At 36.9% G+C, this 15704-nt stretch overlaps 2 protein-coding genes across 2 annotated transcripts; both read right to left on the minus strand.

The window, feature by feature from the left end:
- Window positions 1-7021: 7021 nt before the first annotated feature.
- LOC111908793 (uncharacterized) lies at window positions 7022-7831 on the minus strand. The gene has a single exon (XM_023904594.2). It carries the CDS (start codon window positions 7829-7831, stop codon window positions 7022-7024), a length of 810 nt encoding a protein of 269 aa, XP_023760362.2.
- On the minus strand, window positions 7831-9937 carry LOC128126936 (uncharacterized). Its single transcript, XM_052765133.1, has 9 exons — window positions 9929-9937; window positions 9720-9732; window positions 9639-9651; window positions 9266-9560; window positions 8949-9157; window positions 8845-8885; window positions 8449-8756; window positions 8289-8340; window positions 7831-8210 (listed from the first exon to the last, which is right to left on the minus strand). Exons 1-9 carry the CDS (start codon window positions 9935-9937, stop codon window positions 7831-7833), a joined length of 1320 nt encoding a protein of 439 aa, XP_052621093.1.
- Window positions 9938-15704: the final 5767 nt, after the last annotated feature.

Below are 15704 nucleotides of genomic sequence, written 5' to 3' on the forward strand. Positions count from 1 at the left end.
GCGTTCCCTGAACAGTTTTGCATTTCACACTCCCGACTTCTAAAATTCGTAACATTCGTATACGAGCTCCGTTTCGACGTTCTTTATATCCACGCATAGGTGGAGACGTACTCTATAACTTTGGTTTAGACTCCGTTGGCTACTTTTGAGTTTATTTTTAAAGTTATATTTTAACAGGCCAGGAAAGGAAAAGTCTATTAAAAAATCATAACTTTGCCATCCGACATCCATTTTCGTTTGTCTTTTTATTTTTGAGCTCCTATTAATGAGATCTTCGATTCTTGTTTAGGTTGTGTTAGCTAAAAATCGGTCGATCTAATATTCGAATTTCGGGCTGCATATTATATGCTAAATCTTAGAAAAATTATAACTTCCTCATACGAAGTCATATTTGGACGTTTTTTTATGCACGCTCTCGGTTTAACGTATACTACGACTTTCGTTTAGATCGCTAAGGCTAAAAAGTAGTTTATCGTAAACTCACTTTTTTACGTCACATAGCATCGTGCCAGTTTTGTCGCAAAACTTCGACATGTCATCACTTCTTCGTTATAACTTGGATTTCAGCGTTCTTTATATCTCTGGAATCTTTGTCGCGACCACTGCTACTTTCTAAATAGATATTGGGTTTATCTATTATTTTATTTTTTATGCTTATTTTTATTCGTAACTTATTATATCTTATAAATAAGTATAATGCACATAAAATCACATAATTCACATAATATTCAAATAATTCCTCTTTATTACTTTAAAGTAGGTTACAATTGTTGACCCTAACTATTACATCATCATACTAATGCTTAGCCTAGAAACACGGGTGTTACAGGCGGCCTTATGCAAAGGGGACGAGTGATTACCTATGCTTCGCAGCAGCTGAAGCCGCATGAGGCACGATATCCTACTCGTGACCTGGAGTTGGGAGCAGTGGTGTTTGCCCTCAAGATTTTGAGACATTATCTTTATGGGGTCCGTTATACCGTTTACTAGAATCACAAGAGTTTGTGGTATCTTATGGACCAGCCGAACCTGAACATGAGGTTGTGCAGGTGGCTAGATGTGGACAAGGATTATGACTGTGAGATCATTTTCCATCCGAGTAAAGAGAATGTGGTAGCGGATGCCTTGAGCCATAAGTCGGTTGGATCTTCAGCAGGAGAGATGAGTGTGAGGATATCCATTGATTCCCCACTTTTAGATTTGATCAGAGGGGCTTAGGTAGAGGGAGTCAAGAAGGAGAGTTGGACACAGGAGAGGATCAAAGGAGAGATCAACAGGTTTGTCACCGATAGTCAGGGGTTGTTGACCCGATGTGGTCGGGTTCGGGTTCTAGTTCCTGGTGGGATCAGGCAGATAGTGTTGGAGGAAGCTCATAAGTCTCATTTTTCTACACACCCAGGAGCCACCAATATGTAGCGAGATTTGAGATTGAGTTACTGGTGGCCGTGTATGAAGAAAGAGATAGTCTGGTATGTTGAGAGGTGCTTGAACCGTAGGATGGTCAAGGCCGAGAATTAGAGGCCAAATGGCAAGTTGCAACCATTGGAGGTTCCCATGTAGGACTGGTAACAGATCACCATGGATTTTATCACCAAGTTACCGAAGACTGCCAAGGTTTTTGATGTATATGGGTCATTGTAGATCGATTCACCAAGAGTGCCCACTTTTTGGCCATCCGAGAGAGATCTTCAGCCAAAACATTGGACGACGTGTATGTGCGGGAGATTGTTGCTCATCATGGGGTTCTGGTCTCCATTGTTTCGACCAAGATGTTCGATTCACTTCCCGGTTCTAGCAGAAGTTCCATGAATAACTGGGCTTAAGGCTACATTTTAGCACCGCTTATCATCCGCAGACTGACGGTCAGAGTGGGCGGACCATCCAGAAAACTTGAGGATATGTTGTGGGCTTGTGTCATAGATTTTAGTGGGAGTTGGTATTCCTACCTACCTCTTGCGGAGTTTTCCTACAACAACAGCTATCACTCCAGTATTGGTGCCCTTCCTTTTGAGCTCCTATATGGTTAGAGGTGTCGTACCCGAGTTTGTTGGGGGGAGGTTGGTCACATATTCATGGGAAGGACTGAGGTAGTACTTCAAACCATGGAGCTTATTCAGCAGATCATTCAGAGACTATAGACAGCTCAGATTCGACAGAAGAGTTATGCTGACCGACTCCGATAGGGGTTGGAATTTCAGGTTAGTTATATGTTGTTGCTGAAGGTCTCACCCTGGAAGGGTGTGATACGCTTCAGGAAGAGGGGAAAATTGGGGCCCTTGTATATTGGGTCATTCCGTGTGATTTCCAGGGTTAGCAGGATGGCCTATTGATTAGATTTGTCAAGTTAGCTCAACCAAATCCACAACACTTTCCATGTTTTGGAATTGCAGAAGTGCATGTTAGACGATGAGGCCATGGCCCCCTGGGATGATATTCATGTTGATGAGCGCCTAAGTTATGTTGAGAGGCCGGTAGCGATAGTGGAAAGGAAGATGAAGTTTCTTCGCAACAAGGAGATACATTTGGTAAAGGTTCAGTGACAACATCGGAAAGGCTCCAATTGGACATTGGAGTCGGAGGCGGAGATGCGGGGGCATTATCCTGAGTTGTTTGAGACGGCCGACTTCGAGGACGAAGTCTAGTTCAAGTGGAGGAGAATTGTAACATCCCAATGATGAGGTACTTCTAATTTTGACCTTAAGTATGAAGATTATTTGCATTTTATCCCTTGTGCATGGAAAAGGTCGCAAAATGGCCCATAGTGTCATTTTTGTAAAAAGTGAGCAAAAGGCACTTATGGTGGGCGTAAGTCTCTCTAATGGAAAATGGCGATGTTTAGCGTGCCATGCGTACGTCGGGCATAAATCGTCTGGTCTCAAACCCTAATCTTAAGGTTTTGGACCTTATATATTTAACCTTCAGTCCCATCCCCTCACCCCATTTCCAGACTCCATCATTTGAGATGTTTTCTTACAAACCTTATCCCCCTTTATTGCATTTTGAGACCATTGAGTGTGTTTTTGTGTATTCCAAAAGAGGAAGAAGGTGGTGGTGAAGCTTATAAGATCGAAGCAAGCATGGATCTAGAAGTCTTGCATCATTCTCCATCTCTAGAAGGTGAAAATTCTCACCTTGATGGTTGAATTGTTAGATCTTTCTTGCATGGTGATATTATGAGTTTTTGTCCCCAAATTATGACTTTCTTGTGTATGTCATGCTATTGAACGTTTGTGTTATCCTTTTGGACATATTTCCATGTATTGAGTCATAAAAATATGATCTTAGCCCCTGAGACTCTTTCATGCAAGCCATTAAGAGCTTTAGTGGTTAAGAGAGGTTGGGGTTCTATTGTTGGGTTTGATTTACACATGTAGAACCATAAAAGTGGAAACTTTATGGTTTGGAATGTCAATTAGGACTAGTACTAAGATTTGGACGTAGTGGATTAAGGGAGCCCAGGATCTAGATTGCGAGTACGTGGGACGTGCATGCCGATTACGTTGGGCATACTCGGTATGAGTTGACTACTTGATGGTGACTTTGACTTTGACTTTGACAAACGTTGAATTAACGATATTTTGGGTATTTTGAGCAATAGGTTAGCCTTGGTCTCTATCTGTTAAATATGTGACCTGTAGAGCTGGTATTTGGAGAAGTGTGTCGTTCAGCCTTTCATCAGACTATGAGGTGAGTTTTCCTCACTTTACTTCTGGGTCGAAGGCACCAAGGCTAGCCCATTGGATTGATATCACATTATACATTGATTTATGATATGTTGAGTATAGGATAGATTTGTATGATTATATGATATTTTCTGATACGCGTAGACCGGTAGATCTGTAGGACTACCTCTGATTTCTGGTTGCATGATTATCTATCTATTGAATATGTTTGTTATCTTTTATATGTCGACATATTGTGTTAGGTTGAGACATTACTACTATGTGTGTGAGTCAATAGACCGGGGGTATTCCAGTCCGATGACTAAGTGGACCCGAGGGTAACTGAGTGGGCCCGCTATATATTGGTATTCCAGTCCGATGACTGAGTGGACCTGTTATATATTGGCATTCCGGGCTGATGACTGATTGGGCCATGGGTAATCCAGCCTGATGGTTGTGGACCCGTGGGTATCTCAGTCTGATGATTGATTTTACCTAGCATGCTTGTTTGTATATGATGTGTATTATAGGGTGGTACTTATGGGAAACTCACTAAGCTTTGTCATACAATTTTCTTATGGTTTCAGGTACTTCCGAGGGTCGTGGGAAGGCAAACGCGTGACCGTACACATCCTGATTGTTATGTTGTTGATCTTGGGAGACTTTGTTTTGAACAATGTTTGGATAACAGTGGTTTTGTAAACACTTTTATTAGTAAATGGGTTGATTTGAAATGTTTAAAATGGTTGTGATTGTCGAGATGTTAGACCGCCATGGTCTCAGTAGTCTGATGATGGTCCCGGAAATCTCTCGCCAGCTGCTGCACCTCAATCATTGGTGCAAACTCGGCCCAAAATGCATCACAAAATCCTCCCAAGTCATGGCATCCATGGTCGTCGAACCCACGGCATGACCAACCTCACCCCACCATTCGTGATCTCGGTACCTCAAAAGGCAAGATGCAAACCCCACCTTCGACCCCTCGGGTCAGAATTGTTGAGTTATGAGCATTCTAACACTCATAAGTGTACATGCAACCCTAAACACCTTGGATCTATGTTTTCTCTATTATACATGCAATTATGAACATCCAAGGTATTATCCTAATCTAGCATACAAAATAATGAATATAACAAGATAGAATATATACCTCTTTGATGTAGAATGTCTTCATGGAGCTTGAGTGCCTAGTGCCTCAAGTGTGACACCTCAAATAGTTCACACAACACCAAATACACTTGGAATAACTTGAGAGAAACTTGAACACTCCTAAAATCGGCTAGCCCTTTCTTATTATTCGTAGTGGCTGATTTTTCCCAAAGAATATGATCTTATATAGTTGTTACAATTGGGGTAAACCCTAATTGTCATGGCCTTCCATTTCCTTGGATCCATGGGTTCAAATACACCATGGAGCATCCATGGACCATCCTATGGGTTTTAGCCTAACTTGATTATCCATGGAGCATTAGCCCACTATACAAGTATGGATGATTTACATAATGAACCCAGATATTTAATTAGTCTTCTTTTGATCACTTAATTAATTCTTGATCAATACTAATTAAATAATCTTTTTAATATATTAGAACTTATAATATATTAATCAACCTTAAGTGTTATTTCTCTCATTATAGTCTATCCAAGTGCATGATGCCATGCAACCCAAATGGACCATGCCAGGTCGGGTCAAGTCTTACCAATTATAGTTATGGACTTAGACATTAATCCAACAAGAAGCTCATTGTAACATCCCAAAATTCAAGACCAAAATTTTCATTTTTAGTTAAGTTATTATAAACCCCTCATTATAAAAACATTCATAATAAGTTCACATGTCAAGACCAAAGTGTCAGTAATCAAAAAAAAATTATCATAAAATCATATCATAATAGAATCCCAAAGATCTCATGTGCGGAAAACATAGTGTGATGCGTTGTGATCGATCTGGCTCCTTTCCTTTGAAAACGAAGTACCTAAAACCAAAACTGAAAACTGTAAGCACGAAGCTTAGTTAGTTCCCCCATCATACCACATACCATACAAATTACATACTGTCGGGCATATCTGGGTGCCCAGCCTACCCTGTCAGGCATATATGGGTACTAGACTGCCCCTTCAACCCTATCCACCAGTAACCGGGCACTATTCCCCTACTACCACTATCACGTAACGACATATCATGCTAGCACATAGAACATATCAAATATCAACATACCATATAATTATCACAAAAGACAATCATCTCTAATATAACTCTAACTAGTGGGTCGGCCTTGGTGCCTTAGACCCACCTCCATTGGAAGGTAACTCATCTCACACTGCTGAAGTCCCGCAGACAAAACCCTGGCTGTTGGATGATAGCTTCCAAACTGTCAATATCAAAACAACACCCAATTAATAATTGGGTTCCAACACAAAAATTATAAGTCCATGCTTGGGGTAAAAGACTGCTTTACCCCTCTCTTAGCTTGATTCAATCAAGGCCCAATGCAAAGGCCCAAAAGTCAAACTATGAACTAAGCCCAACATATGGCCCAATTTTCCAAATTAGGCCCAAACCTTTACATGGTCTTATTCTAAGGCGCAACCAACTAGTCCAGTCCAAACATTTGGCATTTCTAATGGCCCAATATCTCATAATCATAAAGGCCCAATTATGGCTCATCTATGGCCCAATTTTCCAAATTGGCCCAGCCCCTCATATGGGCCTTACCCTAAAGCCCATCCAATTATTCTAGTCCATACGATTGTTCTTGACTGGCCCATTATTGGCCCGATCACCAAAGCCCAATAGAAAGGCCCAACTTAAGGCCCAAGTGAAATTAGGGTTTCTTACATGAAATGATGATTAGGGTTAAGTGTTCCTACTTAACCCATTAAGTTCAATATTTCTACTACGTGTGCGATTCAACAAGAATTTCTCTATCTTGAGATTTTTCAATTTTTCTACAAGAATTTCTCGTATTCGCAACTTGAAATTTTATGATGAGTTTTTTTATTTTTCGAGTGTTGATTCAAGTTATCCAAGAATAAATGTTGTTGCTGTTCGTTATAATTTTCTGCTAAAAATTCGGATTTATGAAGTTTTTTGTTACTTGCTGCTTAAAAAGAAGAAGAATATGATTATTATTTTTTTGTCTAAAAGAGCTCTTTGATGATTTTGTTCCATGTTATGGAAGTGACAAAAATATATTAGGTATATGGGATATAACTTGATTTTTGAAGAAGATATAGGGGCGGACACAGGAACTAGTAGTAGGCGTTGCACAAAAAAAAATTCCGGTCAAACATAATATAAAACATCTAATACAATTTTTTTTCTGGTTTAACATAATATAACATAGATCTATTATAATTTAAATTTGTCCTCTTCGTACAGACATCTTTTGAAACCGCTCCGTTACTTTTTCATTCTCAACTTTCGCAAGTGCTTCTGTCTCGACAATACAAAGCAATGTGTCGTTCAAAAATTCATCACCAATTTTGTTATGCAAGGCGGTCTTCAAGAGCTTCATCTTTGAAAAACATCTTTCTACACTTGCGGTCGCTACGGTTAATATCAAAGCCAACTTTAAAAGCTTATAAACCAAAGGATAAGACCGATGCTTCCCCGTACTAACCATCAAATGAGAAAGGTCGAAAATTCCTTTCAAACTAGTGAAGCGCTCATCTTTGATGCAAGAGTGATAAAATATCTCAAGTTGTCCTTCGAGGTCTATCATATTCGAATCATCAAAGTCATACTTGTATAACTTACCCAACTTCAATAACTTTGATTTGTCAAATTGTGCAAATGAATCACAAGGGCTCAAAGCACCCATGTATTCTAGTAATTGGGTGCTTATTTCACTAAATCGATCCTGATATTCTGTAAGTTGCATATCTACCACCGTGTTGAAGATTTCAACCTCAAAATGAAACCTATTAGTCTTTGTAGTCCTACGGTTTCTCACACCAATATACAACTCTTCCATATCTAAAGTATCAATTTCGTGTGTTTGACAAAAGGAGGATACTTTTGGCAAAATGCTAGCAAACCCTATGTTTCTAAAAGATTGCAATGCCTCCATTGTCCCTCTAACCATCAAAGCCGCTTCCAAAATGTCTAGAACTTTTCTTTGAAGTTGCTTTGACAATGTACTCGTGAGGTGTAAAATGTCATACATCATATGTAAGTAAAACATGAAGTCATATGATTCAAATATGCTAAGATTCCAGATTCTTGTTGACGGTTTACCAATGACCCTCCCTCCTCTTTCACAAAATCTAAAACTACAAGAACATCCGCAAACAAATTCATCAAACTTGTGAGTGTGTTGAAATGTGAACCCCATCTTGTTTCTCCCGCTCGAACAAGTGTAGTCTCTTGATTTAACCCTCTTCCGGTTTCAAGTTCACCACTACACAAGCCTTTTTGCACCCTTTCTCTTGCTTGCTCTCGTAGTAAGTCTTTTCTTTTACACGAGGCACAAACAACATTAACCACCAACGAAATTTGCTCAAAAAAGTCACTAACACCACCATGCTTCTTTGCTACAGCCACAACTACTAATTGAAGTTGGTGTGCAAAGCAATGTACATAAAAAGCCGTGTCATTCTCTTATAATATCAAAGCTTTCAAACCATTGAATTCCCCTCGCATATTGCTAGCCCCATCATAACCTTGTCCTCTTATCTATTAAAATTTAAAACAATTAATATATATATATATATATATATATATATATATATATATATATATATATATAAAATTGAAATAACAAAAAATTAAAGAATAAATTACATGACTAAAACTCAACTTATTACTTGTAAGTACTTCATTTATGGCGTTTTTGAGGGTCAAAGAAGATGTATCCTTCATGTGCACTGGTCCTATGAATCTTTCTTTCACAAAGCCAAGACTATCGACATAATGCAAAACAATAGCCATTTGTTCCTTTTTTGAAACATCACTAGATTCATCAACTAGTAAAGCAAAAACATCTTGACTAATCTCTTCACGAATACTCAAAAGTACTTCTTGTGCAAAAAATTGCACAAGTTCTTTTTGAATTTTAGGGGAAATTTGTTGATTGTTTTTAGGAGCATTTTCTAAAGTATTGTGAAAATATCTTCACTAGTCTCTCGAATGGCTTTTAACACTTCAATGTAAATCCCTCTATTTTCCGAGTTAACCAACCGTCATGACCATGAAGCGGTAAACCGGTTTTCAATAAAAGTCTAACAACAATAATAGAAATAGGTAATCAAGCTTTATATTTATGGTCCTCTGCTTCGGTTTGCCTCTTCAAGACTACATTAATTGCTTGTTTTTCCCTCATAAAAAACTCACACTTTTCTCTTGCTTTGCTGTGAAAACTATCCACACCACCCACATGAGTCTGAAATGCATCTTTTTTATTCCAAGTAACAAAACCTTGGGAAACAAATGCATCTCTCCCTCCTTTTGTCCCATGAGGTCCCCACACAAATAACAATATAAACAATATGCACTATTCTTTTTCACACTATATTCCAACCAATCAAAGTCATCAAACCATGAAGGAACGAATCTTCTAAATCTATCACCTATTTTTTTTAGGAAACTTATGTGCCCTTACTTGACACGGTCCTCGAAGCAAATATGCTCTTCTTACATCATCTCTTATATTTGATTTGTAACTTGTAATCAATGGCCTATCCGTTGGGTCCTTTGGAAGATCTTTCAATTCAACATTATCATTAGGTTGGTTAGAGCATGGTGTTTGTGGAGCTGCATTAGAAACTGAAGGGATTGATTGATTGGTGATTGGTGTTTGTGGAGTTGCATTAGGATTAGAAACGGAAGGGATTGATTGATTGGCGATTGGTATTTGTGAGCATTTTTCACCACTTTCATTAGGATTAGGTCTTTGTCTTTTGGTAAAAAAACACTTGGTTTAACCTATAAAAACATAACAATTACACCTAATCAAACAATAACTTCAATTAAACAAGTTGCTTTCACCTAATCAAACAATAAATTCAATAAAAACATAACAATTACACCTAATCAAACAATGGGTTCAATAAAACAAGTTGCTTTCACCTAATCAAACAATAAATTCAATAAAAACATATCAATTTCACCTAATCAAACAATCAATTCAATAAAAAAACAAAGCAATATAACCTAAGCAAACAATATAACTTCAACAAAACAAATCAATTTCACCCAAGTCAATCAATAACTTCAAAAAAAAACATATCAATTTCTAATATCTAAATGAATTGGTAAAACTTACTTGCTTCATTGTAGTGTAGGGCTTTGAAGTGGATTTTGTTAATTGTTAACCAAAATAGTAGAAATTGAAAGAAGAGAGAAGTTGAGTGATACTTGCTTCAAGAGATTGAGTGATTGACTATTGTTGAAATCGATCAAGGATTGTGATCGATCCAACAATGAAATCGATCAAGGTCCAAGGATTGTGAGGTCACGAGTCAATGAATGTTGACAGTAGCCATCGCCCATCGAATGAATTTTGGATGCAGGAGCCAGGAAGTCGAGTAGTCGTGAGTCGTCTAGTCGATATATGTGTAATCATGTTTATTTTCCTTGTACCGATCAACAATTACACACTCAATTAATTAGGATTGGGCTATCTTTTTACAAGCAATTAGCCCAATTGCTAATTTATCCAATTAAGTTTTATTTTGGGCTTTAGGCAATTGGACTATTAGACAATAATTGATTAAAACATTGGGCTCGTTATTATTTTTTTCGTTTGGTAATTCCCAATAGAGTGACAATACTTTTTTTATGTAGTTGCACAATTTTTCTAGTAGTTGCACGATTTTTTTTACGTAGTGGCACAATTGGTAAAAAATTTAAAAAAAAACAAAATTTACTACATGTGCGATTCAACAAGAATTTCTCTATCTTGAGATTTTTCGATTTTTCTAGAAGAATTTCTCGTATTCGCAACTTGAAATTTTATGATGAGTTTTTTGATTTTTCGAGTGTTGATTCAAGTTATCCAAGAATAAATGCCGTCGCTGTTCGTTATAATTTTCTGCTAAAAATTCGGATTTATGAAGTTTTTTGTTACTTGCTGCTTAAAAAGAAGAAGAATATGATTATTATTTTTTTTGTCTAAAAGAGCTCTTTGATGATTTTGTTCTATGTTATGGAAGTGACAAAAATATCTTGGGTATATGGGATATGACTTGATTTTTGAAGAAGATCTGAAGATACCAACGATCTTTTTGGGACCATAATCTATTGAATGCAAAAATCCTCGAATGTATGGTGCTTCTGTGTTTATCATGGGAATATGACTTATGAAGGTAACTAACTTTTTGGAAGTGTTCGCATTTGGGTAACTATATTTTTTTTGTACACATTTAGGTAACAAACTTGTTGGAAGTGTTCACATATAACCATTATGACCTGCTATAGCAGGTTAAATCCTAGATGTAAACGCTTTCAACAAGTTCGTTACCTAGATGTGTACAAAAAAAAATAGTTACCTAAATATGAACAAAACGAAAAGTAAAAATTAAATTGCACAAATGGTCCCTGTGGTTTGGGGGAATTTGTATTTTTGGTCCCTAACTTATTTTTTTTAACTTGGATGGTCCCTACTGTTTATTTTTGTTGCGCGTTTGGTTCTTGTCTTACCTAAAAAGACTATTGTGCCCTTATTAATTTATTTTTTAATTAATTTTTTTTATTTACATATTTATTTTTTACATATTTAAAAAAATTAATAGACCACACATATTTGTATCTCCTCGGATAATCCCTACTATTTATTTTTTAATTAATTTATTTTTTTAACTCGGATGGTCCCTACTGTTTAATTTTGTTACGAGCTTGGTCTCTGTCTTACCTAAAAAGACTATTGTGCCCTTATTAATTTATTTTTTAAAATAATTTTCTTGTTTATGTACTTATGCTTTATGTATTTAAGAAAATTTAGTAGACCCCGCATATATGTATCTCCACACCATCCCGTCTCTCATCATTCTCAACTTCTATTTATTTTCCATTTTTAGTGATATCGACGTCTTCATCATCACTTCTTTTTTCGGTCTTTCAACTCTGTCGAATCAATACCGCAACCCACTAAAGATGAAGAGACTGTAGGTTATGGTGTTGGTTCGCTAGAGTTGAAATACCAAAAAAAGAAGGATGGTGAAGACGTCGATGTTACTAAAGATGGAAAAGAAATAGAAGTTTGGGAGGATGAGAGATGAGATGGTGACCGGTAAGACTCAAATTAAATTTCTCAAATGTGGTTTCAGGATTACGGTGAGGAGATACAGATATGTGGGGTATATTAATTTTTGTAAATATATAAAAAATAAATATATAAATAAGAAAATTAATTAAAAACAATTAATAAGGTCAAAATAGTCTTTTTAGGTAAGACATGAACCAAACGTGTAACAAAAATAAACAGTAGGGACTATCCGAGTTAAAAAAAAATTAATTAATTAAAAAATAAACAGTAGGGTGGTCTATTAATTTTTTTAAATATACAAAAAATAAATACATAAATAAGAAAATTAATTAAAAAATAAATTAATAAGGCACAATAGTCTCATTAGGTAAGACAGGAACCAAACGCGCAACAAAAATAAACAGTATGGACTATCCAAGTTAAAAAAAATAAGTTAGGGACCAAAAACACAAATTCCCCTAAACCACAGGGACCATTCGTGTAATTTAATTTTTACTTTTCGTTTTGTTCATATTTGAGTAACTATTTTTTTTTGTACACATCTAGGTAACGAACTTGTTGAAACTGTTCACATTTAGGATTTAACCTGCTATAGCAGGTCATAATGGTTATATGTGAACACTTCCAACAAGTTTGTTACCTAGATTTGTACAAAAAAAAAAAGATAGTTACCCAGATGTGAACATACCGAAAAGTTAATTACCTTCGTAAGTCATATTCCCGTTTATCATAGTTGGTATTAATTTATTTACTATAGGTCAAGAAGAATATGTGCAAGTTTTGATGGTGTGCGTACAAGTCTTGCATGCTTGAGTTATTAGAATTTATGGAATATTGTTCTTAGTTTTGACGTTAAGAGTAAAAGGACGTCATGGTCCCACTTGTCTCTCAAGACTCTTCTTTACCCATCATACATTTTTTTTCTCTCTAGACACACCTACGTGACATAATCCCCTAATAGCTCCTGCCACATGTAACCTACCACTCATTTAAAAACCCACCACCAATTTATTTTAACATATTTTTTAACCAATTTGTTTGTCATCGCAAATTGCCCAAATTCCTTTTTTTTTTTTTTTTGTCAACAAATCAACGAAGCTTCCATTTTAAATCCAAACCTCGGTCCCACCCATTTCATCGCAACAAACAAAAAAAAAAGAAGGAACTGCGGTCCCCACTTACATTTTTACACCGGAGTTCTACTAAAAAAACCACCGAAGACATTTTAGCGAAGTTCCCCGCATAATTCTCCTGCCATAACTCACCCCCCTTACACCGAATTTCTCTTTCATCCCCTAAACTTCGGTCCCCACCGCAGCTTATCCCCTTATACCGAAGTTACCACTTCTACCCCTTAGTACTTCGGTCCCCACTACTTTCAGCCCCCCTCCTTGCGAAGTTTTCACCCTTTAACCCCAAACTTCACATTTTCTTACACTTTTTACCATATCAACCCAATATTTTTAGAATTATTTTTTTCAGCCCATTTTTTTCATTAACACTCATTTAATTTTTTTAACACCAATTATTTTTTAATTACTAATTTTTCTTTTGCTAAAATCCAAAGCCAACAAATACTTTAGAATTTATTTTCCACCATTTTTTTCATTAATACCAATTTAATGTTTTAAAATAAATTATATTTTAACACTAATTTTCAACCACCACAACTCTTGATCGGAAGCACTATTATGAATAATGATTTTTACATGACTCAATTTATTATCTTCGCAAAAGAGTTTATTATTGGAGATTTATTCAAGCTTCGATCATCATGATGGATTACTTCTTGCTGATTATATTGGAAGAACTTTATTATTCTTCGCATTAGGATTGCCCTTTAGTCAAGGTTCGTCGACCAACATTCCTTGGATCAATGTCTTAGGACCAGTCATCCTCCATACCACATTCGGACATCATATTTTTTTTCTTTGCGAGGTTTTGCACCGTAGTTGCATCTGATCAAAAAAGTTGTTTCGTAATCTATGCTCTACGAGAATATTTATGACTTGTAGCTCTTGATTTTGGGTGGACGAACCATGTGTCTTGAGCAAGTTGAATTTATTTATTGAATACCGCTTCAAGAGTTCTGGCACCATAGTTTGGGTACATCAGCATTTGTCAGCACAACAAAGATGTAACGACCCAAAAATAATGGTAAAATTTTTCTTTATAAAAACTAGCCAACTCATTCATTTAATTATTCAAAATAAACATCAAGTCATAATATCTAAAACATCAGAGTACAAATTATTTCAAATGCGAAATCCATGAGGGAAGGATGTTGTGTCATCACGCCAGGCCCCTCCATTTGGAACAGAAAGTACCTGAAATCATAATCACAAACTGTAAGCATAACACTTAGTGAGTTTCCCAAGTACCAAATACTACACATGAAAGAAGATAAATGCTATGGGCATAGATCATAGACTTTTCATTTAGTGAAGAGGGCCAAATCCCAATCTTTCATACAAATATCAGGGGCCAGATCCTGGTCTTCTATATAACTGCCAGGGGCCAGATGTTGGTCTTTCACACAAATGTCAAGAGCTAGATCCTAGTCTTCCATATAATCATCACAAAGCATCCAAAATTCTACCTAATAAACAATAGGTCGGCATTGGTGCCTTTGACCCATGGATCTAGTGAGGAAACTCACATCACTACCGGTCACCTTTATGAACAACAATAATGTAACGCCTTGTTCATGGTACGCATTTAATTATAATTTATTCATTTTTGTAGAGCAACTCGACGATTTGGGAGCCCCAAACTCGTCGAGTAGAAATCAGAAGGGACACAGGATTTTAAGTAACCTACTCGACGAGTCAAAAGCCTCAACTTGACGAGTAAGGTTGCCAGAATAAAACCCTAATATCGGAGTTTTGCACCCTATTTAAGCATCCTAATCCCCACTTGTTGGCCTTATTTCCAGCCTCTAAGTCCCAAACCCTAGATTCAGAAACCCTAATGCATTTGTGAGCTTGTGAGCCATTTTTGAGTGAAACTTGGTGTGTTTTGAAGCTTGTGAAAGAAGGAGAAGCGTGGGGATTCAAGAAGAAGCTAGTAGATCTAGAGACTCCATTTCATCCTCATTATTTTTGGTAATCAAGTCTCAAACTTGCTTAGTAGCTTCTTAGATCTCTTTATTACCACTTTATTGGGTTTTTGGTCCAAAAACTTTGATCCTTGGGATATGGATGTCCCAAGTATACCTTCAGATCTGGAATCATGGAGGGCTTTCATGGCATGAAGGTGCAAACTTTATAGCCATTGAAGCCCCATGCAAGCCATAGGATGTCATTTTGGCCTTTTAAGCTCCAAAAGGCCATGCATGGAGTGTAAGATGGAAGCTTTACGTGTTTAAGTAGTGATTATGGTCTAGATCTTTGTTTGTATGCTTTAGTTTGGAGTATGGATGGCTTGCTGACCAAGATCTAGGTCCTAAATAGTTAGGGTTTGAGCTAAACCCATTAAGTAAATGTATTAACGGGTAAATTTGGTAACTTTACCCTTAAAAGGACATTTTCAATGTAAATGAGAAGTATGAAGCCTAGATCTAAAGAGTAGGGGCTTAATCCATTAAGATGTAGCAACAGACTGAGGAACTCGGCAAGTCCAGAGAGGGACTCGAAGAGTTGTGTTGATTTGTCCCGATTATGTATAAGGTAGAACTCGACAAGTTTGTGAAGGGACTCGACGAGTTGGCTCGATCTATCACGACTATAAGTAGCAAGGGAACTCGGTGAGTCAGGGGGATGACTCAACGAGTTGAGTCAACTCGGAGTGTTGACTTTGACTTTGATTGAGTGTTGACTTTGACTTGTACCTTGAC

The sequence above is a fragment of the Lactuca sativa genome, chromosome 6 (assembly GCF_002870075.4).
Source record: "Lactuca sativa cultivar Salinas chromosome 6, Lsat_Salinas_v11, whole genome shotgun sequence".
Lineage (NCBI taxonomy): Eukaryota > Viridiplantae > Streptophyta > Magnoliopsida > Asterales > Asteraceae > Lactuca > Lactuca sativa.

Bases quoted from the DNA above. Each gene is read 5' to 3' on its own strand.
- LOC111908793 (XM_023904594.2), bottom strand. From the start codon at position 7,831: ATGTATGACATTTTACACCTCACGAGTACATTGTCAAAGCAACTTCAA.
- LOC128126936 (XM_052765133.1), bottom strand. The intron at 9,158-9,265 runs GTAAGGGCACAT...GAAAAAGAATAG, and splicing joins TGCTTCGAGGACCGTGTCAA to TGCATATTGTTTATATTGTT. The intron at 8,886-8,948 runs GCAAACCGAAGC...TATTGTTGTTAG, and splicing joins ATTAATGTAGTCTTGAAGAG to ACTTTTATTGAAAACCGGTT.